At 47.3% G+C, this 19,174-nt stretch overlaps 1 protein-coding gene across 1 annotated transcript; it reads left to right on the top strand.

The window, feature by feature from the left end:
* The first annotated feature begins 12,080 nt into the window (after positions 1 to 12,080).
* Positions 12,081 to 16,650, top strand: LOC456252 (sialic acid-binding Ig-like lectin 14). The gene is made up of 7 exons (XM_024351622.3): positions 12,081 to 12,486; positions 12,570 to 12,953; positions 13,150 to 13,428; positions 13,676 to 13,729; positions 15,170 to 15,427; positions 15,534 to 15,669; positions 15,809 to 16,650. The coding sequence occupies exons 1-7, from the start codon at positions 12,258 to 12,260 to the stop codon at positions 15,849 to 15,851; spliced, it is 1,383 nt and encodes a 460-aa protein (XP_024207390.2). The 5' UTR covers positions 12,081 to 12,257; the 3' UTR covers positions 15,852 to 16,650.
* The last annotated feature ends 2,524 nt before the right edge of the window (positions 16,651 to 19,174 follow it).

Raw genomic sequence — 19,174 nt, 5'->3', positions numbered from 1 at the left:
ACACTGAAAGCTGGAGCACATTGTTGAGAGAAATTAACGTCCTGAATAATGGCAAGCTACACCATGCTGATGAGTTAGAACATTTGATAATTTTTAAAAATTTTTATTTAATTTTTTATTTTTTGAGACGGAGCCTTGCTCCGTCGCCAGGCTGGAGTGCAGTGGCATGATCTCGGCTGACTGCAACCTCCACCTTCCAGGTTCAAGCAATCCTCCTGCCTCAGCCTCCCGAGTAGCTGGGACTACAGGCATGTGCCACCACGCTTAGCTAATTTTTGTATTTTTAGTAGAAACAGGGTTTCACCATGTTGACCAGGCTGGTCTCGAACTCTTGACCTCAAGTGATCCACCCGCCTTGGCCTCCCAAAGTGCTGGGATTACAGGCGTGAGCCACCGTGCCTGATCAGAACATTTGATAATTTAAAGAAGTCAATTCTTCCCCAAATCAGGAGCCCAGGTGCTGGGGCCTGGGAGTGCACAGTGCTTTTCCTTCCTAGACCCATCTTGTTACTGGGGGTCCTGGTCACCCTAGAAAGGGGACTGTTTCCTGTTCCAAGTCATGAAGCTAATATGTGAAACCAACAGTGAGTATTGAGCAGTGCAGGCTTCATTCAACAGCTACAGGACTGGGGAAGTGGGAGCTGGGCTTACAAATCAACTTCTCAGCTCCTGAGAACTGGGAAGTTACAGATATAGAGTATCATTCTTGAAGGGGCTGGACGTTAAGAGCAAGGGGAGGAATATTCGTGCTTTGTCTTGGGAAGGGATGAATATTTTCTTTTTCTTTTTTTTTTTTTTGAGACGGAGTCTCACTCTGTCGCCAGGCTGGAGTGCAGTGGCACAGTCTAGGCTCACTGCAACCTCTGCCTCCCAGGTTCAAACGATTCCTCAGCCTCAGCCTCCTGAGTAGCTGGGACTACAGGTGCGTGCCACCATGCCCAGCTAATTTTTGTATTTTTAGTAGAGACAGGATTTCACCATGTTGGTCAGGATGGTCTCGATCTCTAGACCTCGTGATCCTCCCGCCTCAGCCTCTCAAAGTGCTGGGATTACAGGTATGAGCCACCGCGCCTGGCCCTGCTGCCTGTCTTTTAAGGACCCTTGCAATTACATTGAAGGTCCACTTAGGTAATTCAAAATGATCTCCCCATCTTGAGAATCTTAATCACACCATCAAAGTCTCTCTTGCCACAGGTCACACTCACAGGTTCTAGGAATTAGGGTCTGTATAGCTTTGCAAGTCATTATTAAACACGCTGCGATTAAATATCCGTCTTTTAGGGGACCTGTGCCTCTGGGTTATGGCATTCACAAGTGATTCTCAGCTTCTCTCCATTCATTTCAGGTGAGACAGGAAGTCTAGAATGTGCTGTGCTGGATTCAGGAGAAAATCTCCTCCTCTTCCTTCCTCCTTCTCCTTCTTCTTTTTTTTGAGATGGGGTTTCTTGCCATGCTGACCAGGCTGGTCTTGAACTCCTGGCCTCAAGTGATCCTCTCAACTCAGCCTCCCAAAGTGCTAGGATTACAGGCACGAGCCACCATGCCCGGCCAGGAGAAATCCCTTCTTCCAGGTGGGAGAAGGTACCAATAAATTCTTTATCCCTGGAGAATAGGCCTGTGTTGGGGAGAATGCTCTGGGTATACTTAACAACAGTTACTCTTCCTTCTCCCTACCAGGGCTATGGGCTAGGGGGCCTTTCTGGGCTCTTCACTGGTAGAGTTACTGGAGGTAAAATCCACGAAAGTGTGGGGACTCCTAAGACTGACACCTGTAGAAATTTATCATTCTTGAGCTAATTGTTACCCAGCCTGCAGCAACTTGTCAGAATTACCATGCAAATGTCTTCACCAAGTTAGTGACTCCAGCAGCTTCCGCCCTGTGTGAATGGATCTCATTAGTAACTCCCGGGATTTGCCAGTGTCTCCAGACTTGGGGATGGTAATTCACTGTGCTACTGCAGTTCTTTAGACGTGTCTAAGAAAAGCTGTTGATTCTCAGTTTGTTCAGCCTTTTCTTGTTGTAAGAACAAAAGTGACAACTTCGAAGTTCTTCTTATGTCCGAGCAGAGACAAGAAGTCTTATTCTATTTTATTTTCCTTCTTCTTCTTTTTTTTGTTGTTGTACATTTCCGCTGGAGGCTTGGCCTTGCGCATTAATGCTTTGGGAATGTGTCTCTTCAAGTTTAACGTCTGTAATGTGCCAAAAATGCTGAGCTCACTGCGTCCAGCAGGGGGAGCCCTTGGGCTTTGGTTTCCTTTTCTTTCTCAAGGGAGCTTGACCTCTGCTGATGAGCCAAAAAGAGAGACATCCGATATCTTTTGTTTGGTAGGTCCAGTGCCCCTGAATCAAACCTCTACATGGTCAAGGCAGTTACGGCAAATGAGGGAAGTGGATTTGTGTAAGGAAAACAACTGGGCAAGTATTCCGACAAATCGCACCTGGACTTTGGCTTTAGCAGAGGGAGATGATAGCCCATGGTGGGGAGTGCGGCAAAGTAAAGGTGATTGGTTCTTGCTCAGCCTCGGCTGATCGCTACATGTGAGGATACCACATCTTCCTATTTTCCAAGAAAGTCGGGGCTTTCATGTCAGTGTGAGATTATCTTCCAATTTTTTCTTTTTCTTTTTCTTTTCTTTTCTTTTTCTTTCTTTTTTTTTTTTTTTGAGACAAAGTGTCGCTCTGTCTCCCAGGCTGGAATGCAGTGGCATGCTCACTGCAACCTCCACCTTCCAGGCTCAAGTACTTCTCCTGCCTCAGCCTACCAAATAGCTGGATTTACAGGCGTGTGCCACCACACATGGCTATTTTTGTATTTTTAGTAGAGACGGGGTTTCGCCAGGTGGGCCAGACTGGTCTTGAACTGCTGACCTCAGGTGATCCGCCCACGTCGGCTCCCAAAGTGCTGGGATTACAGGCATGAGCCACTGTGCCTGGCCCAATATTTTAGTGGTGTAAATTAGTTAAATATTTCCAAACCATCCCAGTCAAACAAAATGCGAAGAGGAGCCAGACCCTGCCTGCTCACTGGAAGCCAAGTCAAGGGGAGAGGGACCTTTCTTTTCTTTTTTTTTTTGAGGTGGAATTTCACTCTTGTTGCCCAGGCTGGACTGCAGTGGTGCGATCTTGGCTCACTGCAACCTCTGTCTCCCAGGTTCAAGCGATTCTTCTGCCTCAGCCTCCCAAATAGCTGGGATTATAGGCATGCACCACCACGCCTGGCTAATTTTTTTTTTTGACGGAGTCTCGCTCTGTCACCCGGGCTAGAGTGCAGTGGCGCGGTCTTGGCTCACTGTAAGCTCTGCCTCCCGGGTTCATGCCATTCTCCTGCTTCAGCCTCCCGCGTAGCTGGGACTACAGGCACCCGCCACCATGCCTGGCTAATTTTTTGTATTTTTAGTAGAGACGGAGTTTCACCATGTTAGCCAGGATGGTCTCGATCTCCTGACCTCATGATCCGCCTGCCTTGGCCTCCCAAAGTGTAATTTTGTATTTTTAGCAGAGACGGGGTTTCACCATGTTGGTCAGGCTGGTCTCGAACTCCTGTCCTCAAGTGATCCACCTGCCTCAGGAGAGAGACTCTTTGCAGGTGCCTGGTGTCTTCTTCAGCCTTGATGCCACCACTGTTCAAACATGTATCCCATCCTTCCTCTGGTCTATACCCATGCTAGTTGGAGTCCTTCATCATCTCCTGTCCATACTTCAGCTTCACAACATTGTTTCACATTCTCAGACGGGGGCCAGGGGAGGGGGGTGGGGAGGCTCTGCCTTTGTTCTCTGTTCCCCTTCCCTACCTTCAATGATGTCCACATGATGGTGATACCAAACTGATATCCTCAAGGAATTTTGCATTGTGCAGGGTGCAAACCAGAGATCCCCCAATGCTGCACCCTTCCAGGATTTTAAAGTCTAAAGGAAATAAATGGAACCCAAGCCACAGAAGTACAGTGAATCCCAAACTTCCCACCCTGTACATTATTTGGGAAGATTAAAGTAGATAACGGTATTCTCCTAATTGTCATTTGCACAGTGATGTTCTTTCCTCCTGACATGGGAACAAACACTTCCTTCTTGCATTCCTTGGTCCTCTTAATCCAGTGATATTGTGTAAAACATACAGAAAGTTTGGGGAACGCAGTAGTGAATGGTCCCAAAAGAGGTGTCAAAAATGCTGAGCTCACCAGGTCCAGCAGGGGGAGCCCTAACGGAACAACCTACATGGGACATTAATCTCCACCATCCATCTCCACCCCACGGGACCTGGTACCAGCTGTATGTCTGCTGTCACCAGTCTGCTGGGGTCCCATCTATCAAAAGAGAACACTAGCTCCTGTCCCCACCACTTCCATTGCCATCAAGACCAGGACATTTGCTGTCTTTTCTCTCTCAGCCACAATCTTAGGATTCACATTATTCTATTATTCAGAGAAAATTTAGCCTGTTCTTTAGCTCACCCTCCAGGCTAGTCCTGGGCTTACTGTTTAGACACCCAAAAAGGTGAACAATTTGTTTTGAAAAAGAAGTATATAGGTCTTCTCCCTGAAATAAATTTTGTATCTCTTTTTGAATGTGGAAAATTGCTCTCCTACCCTGTGAGAGCCTGAATATACATGCAGAAATGGCCAGATCATATATAAAACTAGAACTCTGACCCCTAATTTGCAGCAACCAGCCCTGAAAAACCAGCCCATCATCCACAGTCACCAGCTCAGGCAGCCAGGCTACTCTCCATATGCCAGACTTGTCTCTGGTAACCTGTCCAGGAAGCTAAACAATAATCCCTGTAACAATTGGCCCTAAATGGCTGGGACTTGATTAATAACTGACAGCTTCCCTAATTTCTGTCCCCACTTTCTACTTAGGACCAAATCAGAGAAAGTGGATATGGTTTCTTAAGCCAATCATGTAGGATTACCTGCTTCTAGCTGGCTCACCTACAGCTTCCCCAGGCCAATAGCCTCCAATCAGGACACACCTGAAGTTTTCTCTTTTCCCCACTATGAAGCTCTCCCACTCCACTGCCTGCCTGTGAGTCTCTGCCAAAACACAAATAATGGTGGCTGACTCCCTTGTCATAGCAAGAACTGAATACATAGTCTTTCCTTGTTCTCATTTAGTTGGTCTTTGTTTATTTTTACAACTGGTTTTGATTATTTTAATTATTAATTAATAAATTAATTAATTTTGGAGACAGGGTTGCATCTCTCTCTGTCGTCCAGGCTGGAATATAGTGGCGCGATCATAGCTCACTGCAGCCTTGACCTCTGACCTCAAGCAATCCTCCTGCCTCAGCCTCCTGAGTAGCTGCAACTACAGGCATGCACCACTACACCTGGCTAATTTTGTATTTTTTAATTTTAATTTTTAGTTTAATTTTTAAGTTTTAAAATTTTTGTGGATACATAGTAGGTGTATATATTTCTGGGTTACACAAGATATTTTGATACAGGCATGCAACATGTAACAATCACATCAAGGTAAATGAAGTATCCATCACCTCATGCATTTATCCTTTGTGTTATAAACAATCCAATTATACTTTTTAAGTTATTTTAAAATATACAATTAAATTATTTTTGACTATAATCACCCTGTGGTGCTATCAAATACGAGGTCTCATTTCATCTTTCCAATTTTTTTGTACCCATTAACCATCCCCACCTTCTCCCCTCCCCCATGCCCTCTATCCTCCCCAGTCTCTGGTAACCCGTCCTTCCACTCTCTATCTCCATGAGTTCAATTGTTTTAATTCTTAGTTTCCTCCAACAAGTGAGACCATGCAAAGTTTGTCTTTCAGTGCTTGGTTTATTTCACTTAACATAGTGACCTCCAGTTCCATCCATGGTTATTGCAAATGACAGGATCTCATTCTTTTTCATGGCTGAATAGTACTCCCTTGTGTATAAGCACCACATTTTCTTTATCCATTCATCTGTTGGCGGATATTTAGGTTGCTTTCAAGTCTTGGCTTTTGTGAACAGTGCTACAATAAACTTGGGAGTGCAGATATCTCTTCCGTATACTGATTTCCTTCCTTTTGGGTATATGCCCAGCAGTGGGATTGCTAGATCTTATGGTAGCTCTATTTTTAATTTTTTGAGGAATTTCAAAATTGTTCTTCACAGTGGCTATATTAACTTACATTCCCGCCAACAGTGTACAAGGATTCCCTTTTCTCTACACCCTCACCAGAATTTGTTATTGCCTGTCTTTTGGATATAAGCCATTTTAACTGGGATGAGATGATATCTCATTTTAATTTTGATATGTATCTCTCTGATTATCAATGATGCCAAGTACCTTTTCATATACCTGTTTGCCATTTGTATGTCTTCTATTGAGAAATATCTGTTGAGATCTTTTGCCCAGTTTTTGGTTGGATTATTAGATTTTGTCCTAGAGTTGTTTGAGCTCCTTACATATTCAGGTTATTAATCCTCATTTGTAAATTTTTTGTAGAGACAGGGTCTCATTACGTTGCCCAGGCTGATCTTGAACTCCTAGGCTCAAGCAATCCTCCCACCTTAGCCTTCAGAACAGCTAGGACTATAGGCACATGCCACCAGGCCTGTTAATTGACTTTATGTTGATGGATGTCACAGAGGGTCTTGTTAAAAGGGAGGGGCACATGTCAGGATCTTTCCCAGAAGTCATGGAAGGGTTGTGAACTCTGAAATTGAGGTCAAGTCTCACAGGGAGGCTTTTGGCAGCTTCAGGGTCTGACGCAGAGTAGGTGAGGGGATGTGGAACACAGTGGTTAGGGGAGAGGTTATATCAGGCAGAACTCTTTGGGGTGCAAGCAAGATCAATCTAGCTCAAATGGGCCTATTGGGAAATAAAAGCCAAGCATTGGCCCACTTAGCCGAAAAGTTCTGAAGTACACCGGCTTCAGGCACAGCAGGTTCCAGAATTGGTTGATGTCTCTAAAATCCTTTTTTTTCGTTTGTTAACCCTAGAGTTCTTCCTTCCTCTGTTGACTTTGCTCTCAGGCAGCTGCAGGCTTACATTTCTTCCACCCAGGGATGCCGGGAGAAACTGAACAGCTATTTTTCCTGAAGGTGTGGCAAAAATCCTGGAACTTGGATCTTTAGAGGCAATTGGACACGGGCTTGTTCTTAAAATTGGCCGCAGCATTGTTGGTGATGAGCTATGTCGATTGGACAGTGCTCCCTGCACAATTCACAGACTCCCCACTGAAGTGAGGGATGGGGCTGATAGTGGTAGTTCTCCAAAGGAAAATAAAATAGGGCTATGGGTGAAGAACTGGGTTGTGGGCAGTCAACAAATAAGCAAGCAAACAAATAATAACACCACTGCATAGGAGATCAGAGCCATCGGAGACCTCTGCCTTTCCCTTGAACTTTGAAAACCCATAAGTGTAGAGGAGGAAGTGAAGATGAGGGCAAGTCTGCCAAGGGTTACAAGATTTGTACATTGGACTCAGCATTGGAGCTGGAGATCTGACACCAAGAGCGTGGCGTTGTGTTCATATTTCCACATCAACTCAGATACTCTCAGAAGGGTGGCTGGGGACCCAGGCTGGAGACATCATGGGGAAACTTCCTCTTCTACTGAATCAGAGTGCTTATGTCTATGTGTTGTATCTTCTGAATGCAACTTCCTTCCTGCTCACTTATCTCTTCTGCGTTCCCGCTCCTAGTAGATGAATCAGAGTATGGGGTTAGAGAATCAGGTGATTCCAGGGCAGGGACTTGGGTCTCCTCCAGCCTAGAGATGCTTCTAGCCTCCCTGCCATTGAATGGGGCAGCAGTCAGAGGGTGGATGGGGGCGGAGAGTGGGGTTGGCTGCACTTGAGTTTCATTTCCCTAGACAGAGCCTGGGGGTGTGCAGAAAGAGAGAGTGACCAGGAACCCTGCACTTCCCCTACACCTGGTGCATAGTCTGACTCTCATCCTCAGGTCTAGGAAACCCCAAATTCAAGTTCCCCACATTCAAAATTCCCGGAGGGCACGTGTGACTTTGGTGCTCTGCTTCCCTCTCTTGGTTCCCGCCATCTCCTACAGTTTTGACTGTAAATTCTTTTCTCTCTTGTCAGCCCTTCCATGGTTTTAAGAAGATTTGCATTAATTATCTTCCCTGTATTTTTAGTTATTTTCAGTGGGAAAGTGGGTGTGATATCCAGATCATGGAAGCCCTGGAGATGGTCTCTGTCCCTTTTTCATTTGAACTCATGCCTTGGCCAGGCATGGTGGCTCACACCTATAATCCCAGCACTTTGGGAGGCCAAGGCCGGAGGACCACTGGAGCCCAGGAGTTCAAGACCAGCGTGGGGCACATAGTGGAACCTTCATCTCTACTTAAAAAAAAAAATTAGTTAGGCGTGGTGATGTGCACATGTAGTCCCAGCTACTCAAGTGGCTGAGGTGAGAGGATTGCTTGAGCCTGGGAAGTTGAGGCTGCAGTGAGCTATGACTGTATCACTGCACTCCAGCCTGGGTGACAGCTAGACCATGTCTTAAATAAATAAATAAATTAACTCATGCTCTTTGTGATATCACTCAGGCTCATGACTACAGACACTCTTCGAACATGAATGACCCCACTTTTGTCTCTAGCCAGAACTTTTTCCTATTTTTCCTAAATTCCAGACCCGCAGATCTAACCCCTTTCCTTTTCCTTCCACTTGTATGTCTAATAAGCACATCTAACCCAACGTGTCCCAAGCTGAGCTCCCGATTCTTCTCTTGAAGTCTTTTCCTCTTCTCTCAATGGCAGCTTCAAGCCTGCAACATCTCAGGTCAAAAACAAGCATTATCTGTGGCCCTTTCCTTTCTCTTCCCATGTGTGTCCAATCTGTTGACAAATACTGTTAACTCCCCCTCTTCTCACCACCTCCACTGTGTCCTTGCAGACCTGAGCACCCTCCTCTCACCTCCCAAGCATTGCAATGGCTCAGCAGAGTCTAGTCTCAGGAAAGCAAGCAGAGTGATCAGGTAAAAACAAATAAAATCCTGCCCCTTCTCTGTTCAACCCCTGTCTTCACAATTTGCTCAGTGTGATGGTTAATTTTAGGTCTCCACTTGACAGGGCCATAGAGTGCCCTGGTATTTGCTCAAATACTATTCTGGGTGTTCCTGTGAGGGTGTTTCGGGATGAGATTAACATTTAAATCAGTAGACTTTGAGTAAAGTGGATTGCCCTCCCCAGGGTGGGTGAGCCTTGACCAGTTGGTTGAAGGCCTGGATAGAGCAAAAAGCCTGGCGCTCCTATGAGTAAGGGGAACTCCTTTTGCCTGACTACCTGCAAGCTGGGACCTGAGTTTCCTCCTGCCTTTGGACTAGAGCTGAAACTTTGGCTCTTCCTGGATCTCCAGCCTGGAAGCTTGTGGACTGGAGCTACACCGTCAGTTCTCCCAGGTCTCCAGCTTGCCGACTGAGGATCTTGGGACTTTTCTGCTTCCATAATTGTGTGAGTCAATTCCTTATAATAAACACACACACACACACACAGACACACAGACACATCCCGTTGATTCTGTTTCTCTGGAGAACCCTGGCTAATACACTCAGCAAAAGTCAGGTTTTTGTTTTCAGTTTGAAAGTGGGTACTGTTAATTAACTGACCAGATTAGAAAAATAAATCATGGTAGACACCTTAGTTCATTCTTCTAAGAAGCCTGTTGATCTGGTGCTCCTTGTTGCCAGCATCTCCACCTTCTACAAAATGGGTTGTCTCTTTCCTCATTCTACCTTGTGGAGAGGATAATTTGAAGGGCTACGAGAAGTTATTTCTTCAAATCATTTTCCAGCAGTACAGGTTCCATGAATTGGATCCTCATATAGCAGATGATGCTATATTTACATATTTATCAAGCAATCAAAGTGTTATCTGTCAAAGCAATTTGCTTCTTATTGATTTTGTCATAACCACGCTTGTAGGTTAGTTCATTTACTGACTTCAGGTTTGGGTGCCCCCATGCGATATGTGGTTCTGAATCCTCAGCCTGTTAATTGATGCTTTATTGAGCTTCACAAAGCTTCCATTGGAGAGTTGACAATGGCGAAGAAGCTGCAACACCTTTTGGACCTTTGGGCTCCCACCACTGACCCCTCAGATCCTGATGACAAAGGCCAATTTGGGTTCTGCAGTTGCATAGAAGTTGCCAGCTTTTCTTGCCTTCCTTGCATTCAAATTTCAGTTCTGTCCATCTGCCTATATTCCTTGTGATAGTGCTTCGCTTTTTCCTAGAAAAGCTTCTTCCTTGTCTTTCGAAGCATCTTTTGGGCAAAATTCCTTCTCAGGCGCTCGATCTTCAGCTCTGTGAAATTGCTTCACTTGTTCTTAAGGGTTTCTGGCACAGCAGGAACCTTCTTTTTCTTCTTCCTCTCTTTGACACCCTCCATGGTTCCAGCTGGACAAGAAAAAAGTGAACTTCTTATGAGAGCTCCCAAATCTCTTCATGATCAGACCCAGGACACCTCCCAGACCTACCCTCCTACCATCTTCCCCTCTGATCACCCCTCAATGCTGGCATATGGCTATTTTCCAAGCACACCACGTGTGTTCCTACCTTGGGACTTTTAAATGTGCGGTTCCCTTGGAATGGATACCAGTGGACTCATTCCCACACGCCCTTCGCATCTTTACTCAAATGTCATCTCCTCCAAGTGGCCCCCCAAGCCATGTTGTAAAAAATTTTATCATCATGCTTGTCATACCAACACTGTGGGAGGCTGAGACGGGCGGATCACCTGAGGTCGGGAGTTCGAGCCCAGCCTGACCAACATGGAGAAACCCCATCTCTACTAAAAATACAAAATTAGCCAGGTGTGGTGGCACATGCCTGTAATCCCAGCTACTTGAGAGGCTGAGGCAGGAGAATCGCTTGAACCTGGGAGGCAGAGGTTGCAGTGAGCTGAGATCACGCCATTGCACTCCAGCCTGGGCAACAAGAGCGAAACTCCGTCTCAAAAAAAAAAAAAAAAAAAAAATTATCAGTCCTCACTGATTCCTCCTGTTTTTATTTTTTCTTAGAATATATTATTCTTTAGCAGACTGTATTTTAATTTCATATTAAATGTTTGTCTTCCCTCTAGGATTTTTATTTTATTTTCTCTTTTTCTTTTTTCTTTTCTTTTTTTTTTTTTTTGAGATGGAATCTCGCTCTGTTGCCCAGGCTGGAGTGCAGTGGTGCGATCTCGGCTCACTGCAAGCTCCACCTCCCGGGTTCACGCCATCCTCCTGCCTCAGCCACCCCAGTAGCTGAGACTACAGGCGCCCGCCACCACGCCCGGCTAATTTTTTGTATTTTTAGTAGAGACGGGGTTTCACCATGTTAGCCAGGACGGTCTTGATCTCCTGACCTCGTGATCTGCCCGCCTCGGCCTCCCAAAGTGCTGGGATTACAGGTGTGAGCCACTGCGCCCGGCGTTCTTTTTTTACTGTTCTTCATGGAGCAGGGGTATGCATAAGCAGTGTGCCCAGAGGAGCCCCCACTAGGATTTTTGACTTACCTTCTCATCCTAAGAGTTTATCCTTTGCTGTATCTCCAGCTCCTAAAACAGGGGGCCTGGTGCACCATAGGTGCCCATGAAGCATCAGTTGAACGAACGAATTCTCGGGGCCAGACACCGTCCTAAGCACTTTACACATGAGACCTCACTGAATCCCCACACAGCAATTCTATTATTGTCTGTATTTTTCAGCTGAGCAAACTGAGGCACAGAGAGGGTAGGTAACTTTTGTAAAGTTCAACAGCCGGTAGGTGAGGGGTCTGGGTTCACACTTGGTATTCCATGTCCTCAACGTCCACATTTCAAATGCCCGGCTCTCAAGCCTCACCTGGCTGTCAACATCAGGGCTGGGGTCTGACGCTGCCTGGGACAAGGACAAGGATGAGATGAGGGACCCAAATCCAACTGGTGGTGGGGACCACATCTCTCTTGACTGCTAAGGACCCGGTCATGTCCACCTGATGTGTTTGTCCCTGACAACTTGCCTTCCCTCTGGAAAGAGGAAAGTCTTCCCCACCTGAAACCCCCAGCGTGTGCTTCCCTCACCACAGCTCCTATCATGTCATAAAGGATTTATTCTCCCATCTCGCTGAGGGTCCCGAGGCCCTGACTCCCAGGGAGCTGGCCAAGTGGTGTTCTCCTTCCTATGTAGACAAAGGTGCATAAGGAAAGGGCTGCAGCTATGGGACCTGGTGACCTCAGGAGTCTAGACTTACAAGTCTGGACAAGCCCCTCTGGGGGCCTCAGTATCTTCACCAGCGGCGTCCAGTGGGGGTGGGAGCAGGATGGCTTCCCAGCTCCCGCCTCACCCCGACAGACAGCACGTGATGCTCAAGTTCCCCTTCTGTGCGCGTCCACAGCTCTCACTCACTCTCCGGCTTCCTGTCGGGGCTTTCTCAGCCCCACCCCACATTTGGGGCATTTCCTTCCCTGACAGCGGGACCTGGGACTGGGCTGGGGCCCTGGCGGATGGAGACATGCTGCCCCTGCTGCTGCTGCCCCTGCTGTGGGGGGGTGAGTGAGCTGAGGGAGGAGGGACAGGCACAGGGGTGAGAAGGGGGGCTGGAGCTGCAGCTGAGCCTCTGTGCCCCCCCCAGGGTCCCTGCAGGAGGAGCCAGGCTACGAGCTGCAAGTGCAGAAGTCGGTGACGGTGCAGGAGGGCCTGTGCGTCCTTGTGTCCTGCTCCTTCTCTTACCCCTGGAGATCCTGGTATTCCTCTCCCCCACTCTACGTCTACTGGTTCCGGGACGGGGAGAGCCCATACTACGCTGAGGCTGTGGCCACAAACAACCTAGACGGAAGAGTGAAGCCAGGGACCCGGGGCCGATTCCGCCTCCTTGGGGATGTCCAGAAGAAGAACTGCTCCCTGAGCATCGGAGATGCCAGAATGGAGGACACGGGAAGCTATTTCTTCCACGTGGAGAGAGGAAGGGATGTAAAACATAGCTACCAACAGAATAAGCTGAACTTGGAGGTGACAGGTATGGCAGAGGCCCTAGGAGAGGACCCTGGGACGTGGAGACCCCCGTATGAGAACAGGGACAGGGCTTGGGCAGGGGCGGCTGGAGGAGGTGCAGGACTTGGGGTAGGTCGGGGCCTGAGGCCTGGCCACTCTCGGGGTCACACCTTACGTCCTCAAGCCCCTGGGGCCCAGGTATCTCCCTGTCTCCTCCTCAGCCCTGATAGAGAAACCCGACATCCACTTTCTGGAGCCTCTGGAGTCCGGCCGCCCCACAAGGCTGAGCTGCAGCCTTCCAGGATCCTGTGAAGCGGGACGACCTCTCACATTCTCCTGGACAGGGAATGCCCTCAGCCCCCTGGACCCCGAGACCACCCGCTCCTCGGAGCTCACCCTCACCCCCAGGCCCGAGGACCATGGCACCAACCTCACCTGTCAGGTGAAACGCCAAGGAGCTCAGGTGACCACGGAGAGAACTGTCCAGCTCAATGTCTCCTGTGAGTGGTGCTGGGGACACAGCTGAGTCCCCAAGGGCAGTGGGAGTGAGGTGTGTGTGTGTGTGTGTGTGTGTGTGTAGAAGAGAGAGAGAGAAAGAGAATGATAACCAGGGAAAACTCGTGTGTGGGCAGGAAGGACAGCCGTCCCCACCTGGTGGGTTTCTGTGGCCCCTCCTTGGGTCCCTCCCGGGACCACGCCCATCCCTCTTGTCACCTCTGAAGCTGGGGCTGTATCTTTCTATCCCAGATGCTCCACAGAACCTCGCCATCAGCATCTTCTTCAGAAATGGCACAGGCACAGGTAGGAAAGACCCTCTTCCCTCTGGGGCTGTGATGGGAGCCTTCTATTAGCTCAGGGTTCAGCATTGGGAGAGGAGACCCTCCCTCACCCCTCAGCCCCTGGGTCTGGGTCCCTCCTGCTCCCAACCCCCCAATCCCAGTCACTAAGATCTTGCACGAACAGACCTAGTATTTCTTTTGGCTTCTCCCTTTTCTCTGCTCTCTTTTTCAGATTTATTTTTTCATTGTGAGAAAATACACATAGCACAAAATTTGTCATCTTAGCCATTTTAAAGAGTACAGTTCAGCAGTGTTAAATGTGTTCACATTGTTGCGAAACCAAACTGCAGAGCTCCTTTTATCTGGCAAAACTGAAACTTTGTACCCACTGAACAGCGACTTTCCACTTCCCCCTCCTGCCACCAAGCAGTCACCATTCTACTTTTCTGTCTCTGTGAGTTTGAGTACTCAGGACACGCTGTTCCCTTTTCTTGAATTTCTGCCTGCTCCCATGTCCTCTGATGCATGCCCTGCTTCATCTCTAACTGATCGTCCTTTTTGGGAGCCTTCGACTTTCCCACCTCCCACAGCTCTGTCCCAGAACCCAGTTCTTCCCCTCCACATTCCTGAGTAATCCGATCTCTCCTTGACCCTGTCCTGATGCCTCCCACAACTTTATATCCAGCCCTTTCTCTGAGGCACAGATCTGCACATTTAGCCGCCTCCCTCGGATGCTTCTCGGCTCCTCCTTCCCTGTTGATCCCAGGGCTGTTCTGGACATCGCTGTAGACAGCACCCTTTCTCATCAGCTGTTCCGTGAGTCCGCAAGTCTTAACACCTTTACTTCACCAATCATCACTTCCCTCCTCATCCCCTTGGTTCCAGGCCCAGCTCAAGTCTCGTGCTCAACCCTGGCCCATTGCCCCAGCCTCCTCCCAGCCTCCCTGCCTCCCATCCCACTTCTCTCCAGTCCGGGACCTACTTGGCTCCAGCAGGATCTTTCTAGATCCAGTGCTAACTCTGTTTCCCTTGCTTATAGCCCCCTCTTGCTTTCCAGGATAAAGCCCAAGGCCCTCAATCTGGCACCCAATGCTCCAAAAGATCTGAGCCTGCTTCTACCTCCATTATCGTGTCTTGGGAGCTCTGGGTCCTCCCTGCCAGGTTGCGCATCTAGGAGCCTCTTTCCTCGTCTGCCTGTCTCAGTTCTTGGCACGTCTGCACCTGAGCTGCCCATCCACTTCTCCTTAATGTGAGAACTCCTCCTCATCTGTCTTTTCTCAGCTCAGCCACCTTCTTTCTGGTAGCCTGACCTGATCACCAAGTCCTCATCCTTTCACCCATGACTAGTCCATTCTCAGCACTCACCACACAGTCTTGTCTTTCTTCTTGCAGCTCAGTGGGAGGAGTGAGGGAGAATTGGGCCTCCCGGCTCCACTCACCTGGCTGTGCTTCTCTTTCCCAGCCCTGCGGATCCTGAGCAATGGCATGTCGGTGCCCATCCAGGAGGGCCAGTCCCTGTTCCTCGCCTGCACAGTTGACAGCAACCCCCCTGCCTCACTGAGCTGGTTCCGGGAGGGAAAAGCCCTCAATCCTTCCCAGACCTCAATGTCTGGGACCCTGGAGCTGCCTAACATAGGAGCTAGAGAGGGAGGGGAATTCACCTGCCGGGTTCAGCATCCGCTGGGCTCCCAGCACCTGTCCTTCATCCTTTCTGTGCAGAGTGAGTTGCAGGACAGGTGCTGAGGGTAGACAGCCCGGTGAGGTATTCAGGTTGGTGGGAGGGACTGAGGCCTGGTAACAGCACCTTACCTTCTCCTTTCTCCCAGGAAGCTCCTCTTCCTGCATATGTGTAACTGAGAAACAGCAGGGCTCCTGGCCCCTCGTCCTCACCCTGATCAGGGGGGCTCTCATGGGGGCTGGCTTCCTCCTCACCTATGGCCTCACCTGGATCTACTATACCAGGTGAGCCGGACTGCCTGTCTCCAGGAAGCTCCTGAGTTCCAGGTGGGGCTGAGCTGTCCTGGGGCAGGACAGCTCAGCCCCACCTGGAATTAGAACTGAAGTGGCTGGTGCTGATCTGAGGCCCATGTTGGCTCTGCAGGTGTGGAGGCCCCCAGCAGAGCAGGGCTGAGAGGCCTGGCTGAGCCCCTCCCGCTCAAGACAGAACTGAGGTGTGGACACTCAGCCCTGTGGGACACATGCAGGACATCACTGTCAGCTTCTTTCTGGAAGCTCACATCCCACTGACTACCCCTCTTTTCCTTCCTGCCCCATACCCCTTCTACTTATTCCCCTCTGCTTGTGAGTCTTGCCCCACCACACCTGCATCCCCATCTGCACCCCATCCCCTCTCCACCTGCCCTTCTCTTCCCTCTCCATCCTCCATCTCCAGCCCTGTGAAGGGAATGTACTTTCGGTCTTATACCCCCATTACCCATTACCCAAAAGTTACCTTTTTTTTTTTTTTTTTTGAGACAGAGTCTCACTCTGTTGCCCAGGCTGGAGTTCAGTGGCACAATCTCCGTTCACTGCAACCTCCACCTCTGGGGTTCAAGCAATTCTCCTGCCTCAGCCTCCCTAGTAGCTGGGATTACAGGTGCCTGCCACCACACCCAGTTAATTTTTTTTTTTTTGTATGTTAGTAGAGATGGGGTTTTACCATGTTGGCCAGGTCTCGAACTCCTGACCTCAAGCAATCCACTGCATTGGCCTCCCAAAGTGCTGGGATTACAGGTATGAGCCACCGTGCCTGGCTGCCAAAAGTTACCTTCTTAACACTTGAATTTCTGGTCTCCTCAGCTTCCCTATCCATATAGGCACAGAGAGGCAGCATTTGTTTTCCAGTTAAAACTCTACCTCATTGTGATTATTATCCAATACAATTGTTATAAAATAAGTAAAACTTTTATGAAACAATACAACATAACTGATTTTACTCTTTAATGCCTCTGTGAGAGTTTGTAGACAAAAATTATGTCTTTTTTTTTTTCTTTGAGACAGAGTTTCTATCTTGTTGCCCAGGCTGGAGTGCAATGGCAAAATCTCAGCTCACTGCAACTTCTGCCTCCCAGGTTCAAGTGATTCTCTTTCTGTCCATATACAAGAAGGCAATACCTGTATTGTCAGGTTCTGTGCATCGTATAACTGGAACCAAACATATTTGCTTTAGGGTCTGCTTTCATTTCTTCAGTGTGGTTTTCCCAGTTTATCCATGTTGTTACACATATCAATAGCTCATTCTCGGTTTTGGTGGGTTTTTTTTTGCTTTTAATATCGTACAGTCAGCCTTCTGTATCCACTGGTTCTGCATTTTCCCTTTAATCACTTTCGCTGCACCACAAAAATTTTGTTATGTTGTATTTTTATATTAGTTCAAAATATTTCGTTCTTTCCCCTGAGATTTCCTTTGAATTCACGGATTGCTTAGAAGTGTGTTGTTTAATTTCTAAGTGATTGCAGATTTTACTGGTTTTTTATTTTTAAACAAATTGTTACTACTTTCTTTTTAAGTTCCATTTTAATAAATACACAGGCTTGATATGATTTTTTTTTTAACTTTTAAGTTCAGGGGGTACAAGTGCAGGTTTGTTACATAGGTAAAGTGTCATGGGAGTTTGTTGTACAGATTATTGCATCACCCAGATATTAAGCCTAGTACCCATTAGTTATTTTCCTCATCCTCTCCCTCCTCCCACCTTCCACCCTTTGAAAGGCCCCAGTGTGTGTTGCTCACCTCTATGTATCCATGTGTTCTCATCATTTAGTTCCTACTTACAAGTGAGAACATGTGGTATTTGGTTTTCTCTTCTTGTGTTAGTTTGCTGAGGATAATGGTCTCCAGCTCCACTCATGTCCCTGCAAAGGACATAATCTCATTCTTTTTTATGGCTGCTTAGTATTCCATGGTGTATATGTACCACATTTTCTCTATCCAGTCTACCACCGATAGGCAGTTAGGTTGATTCCATGTCGTTGCTATTGTGAATAGTGCTGCAGTGAACGTATGCATGCATGTGTCTTTGTAATAGAATGATTTGTATTCCTTTGGGTATATGCCCAGGAATGGGATTGCTGAGTCGAATGGTATTTCTGTGTTTAGGTCTTTGAGGAATCGCCACACTGTCTTCCACAATGGCTGAACTAACTTTCACTTTCACCAACCGTGAGAGTCTTTTATATTGGTTAAGTTTGCTTGATGACACTGGTCTATCTTGGTGAATGCTCCATGTGTGCTTAGAAAGAATGTGTATTGCCCTGTTATGGGACGAATATTAAATGGCAATTAGACATAGTTGTGCAATGGTGTTCACTTTTATAGCTGGTAACTTTTTTGTCTACTAGCTCAGTCTATTACTGAGAGAGGAATGTTGAAGTCTCTGATCCTAATGTTGGATTTGTCAGTTTCTCCTCTCAGTTTCATCAGTTTTTGCTGCATGTATTTTAAAACTCTGTCGTTAGGTGCATACATATTAAGAATTCTCATGTCTTCTTAAAGAATCAACTTAAAAAAATTTTTTTTTGAGACAGAGTTTCGCTCTTTTTGCCCAGGCTGGAGTGCAATGGCACGATCTTGGCTCACTGCAACCTCCGCCTCCCAGGTACAAGTGATTCTCCTGCCTCAGCCTCCCAAATAGCTTGGATTACAGGCACGCACCATCACGCCTGGCTAGTTTTTTTTGTATTTAGTAGAGACAAGGTTTCACCATGTAAGTCAGGCTGGTCATGAACTCCTGACTTCAGGTGATCCACCCGCCTCAGCCTCCAAAGTGCTGGGATTATAGGCGTGAGCCACCGCAGTTGGCTGAATCAACTGTTTTACATTATGTAACATCACTTTTTGTTCCTGTGATTTTCTTTGCTCTTAAGTGTACTTTGTCTGCTATTAACATAGCCATTCCAGTTTTCTTTTGACTGGTATTTGCATAGTATGCATTTTCACATCCTTTAAGTCCTAGCCTCACCTCATTATATTTGAAATGGAAAGCATTTATACTCAGAAGCTGGAGTTCCTTTTCCCTAGCTCTTCCCTTTCCAGAATTGTTACCTGTTGTTTCAGTGTTCCTAGTTGCCCTGGGCTTCGTCCCTTGTTTCTCAGTCCAGACAGATGGAAGGAGTTGTATTAGAATTTTAGCAGCCACTTTCTGCACTGTAGCTCTGACCTACCATTGGAATAAAGCTATTTATTCCTTGTTGGTGCCTTTCCCCAAATATTGACTCCCGTTCCAGAATCTATTTTCTTTTATCCCATTTCCCAAGTAGTTTTTTTTCCCCATTCATAGCTTTTAACTTGTAAGGATTTTTTGTTTGTTTGTTTTGTTGTGTTGTGGTGAGTTCACTCTGCTAGGAGCTTACTCCTTCATAATAAAAGCACGACTCCTTCTCTTTCGTTTTGAAGGATAATTTTCCAAAATGTAGAATTCTAGCTTTGCATTTTTCTTTTAACCTTTTGGAGATGTCATTCCACTTT

The sequence above is a fragment of the Pan troglodytes genome, chromosome 20 (assembly GCF_028858775.2).
Source record: "Pan troglodytes isolate AG18354 chromosome 20, NHGRI_mPanTro3-v2.0_pri, whole genome shotgun sequence".
NCBI classification, from domain to species: domain Eukaryota; kingdom Metazoa; phylum Chordata; class Mammalia; order Primates; family Hominidae; genus Pan; species Pan troglodytes.
Note: the sequence above shows the minus strand (reverse complement) of the source record. Positions and strands in the feature narration are given on the sequence as shown.

Excerpts from the sequence above, each read along its gene's own strand:
- LOC456252 (XM_024351622.3), top strand. The coding sequence starts at position 12,258 with ATGGCTTCCCAGCTCCCGCCTCACCCCGACAGACAGCACGTGATGCTC. Across the intron at positions 12,487-12,569 it reads GCTGCCCCTGCTGTGGGGGG|GGTCCCTGCAGGAGGAGCCA; the intron begins GTGAGTGAGCTG and ends TGCCCCCCCCAG. Across the intron at positions 15,428-15,533 it reads CTTCATCCTTTCTGTGCAGA|GAAGCTCCTCTTCCTGCATA; the intron begins GTGAGTTGCAGG and ends CCTTTCTCCCAG.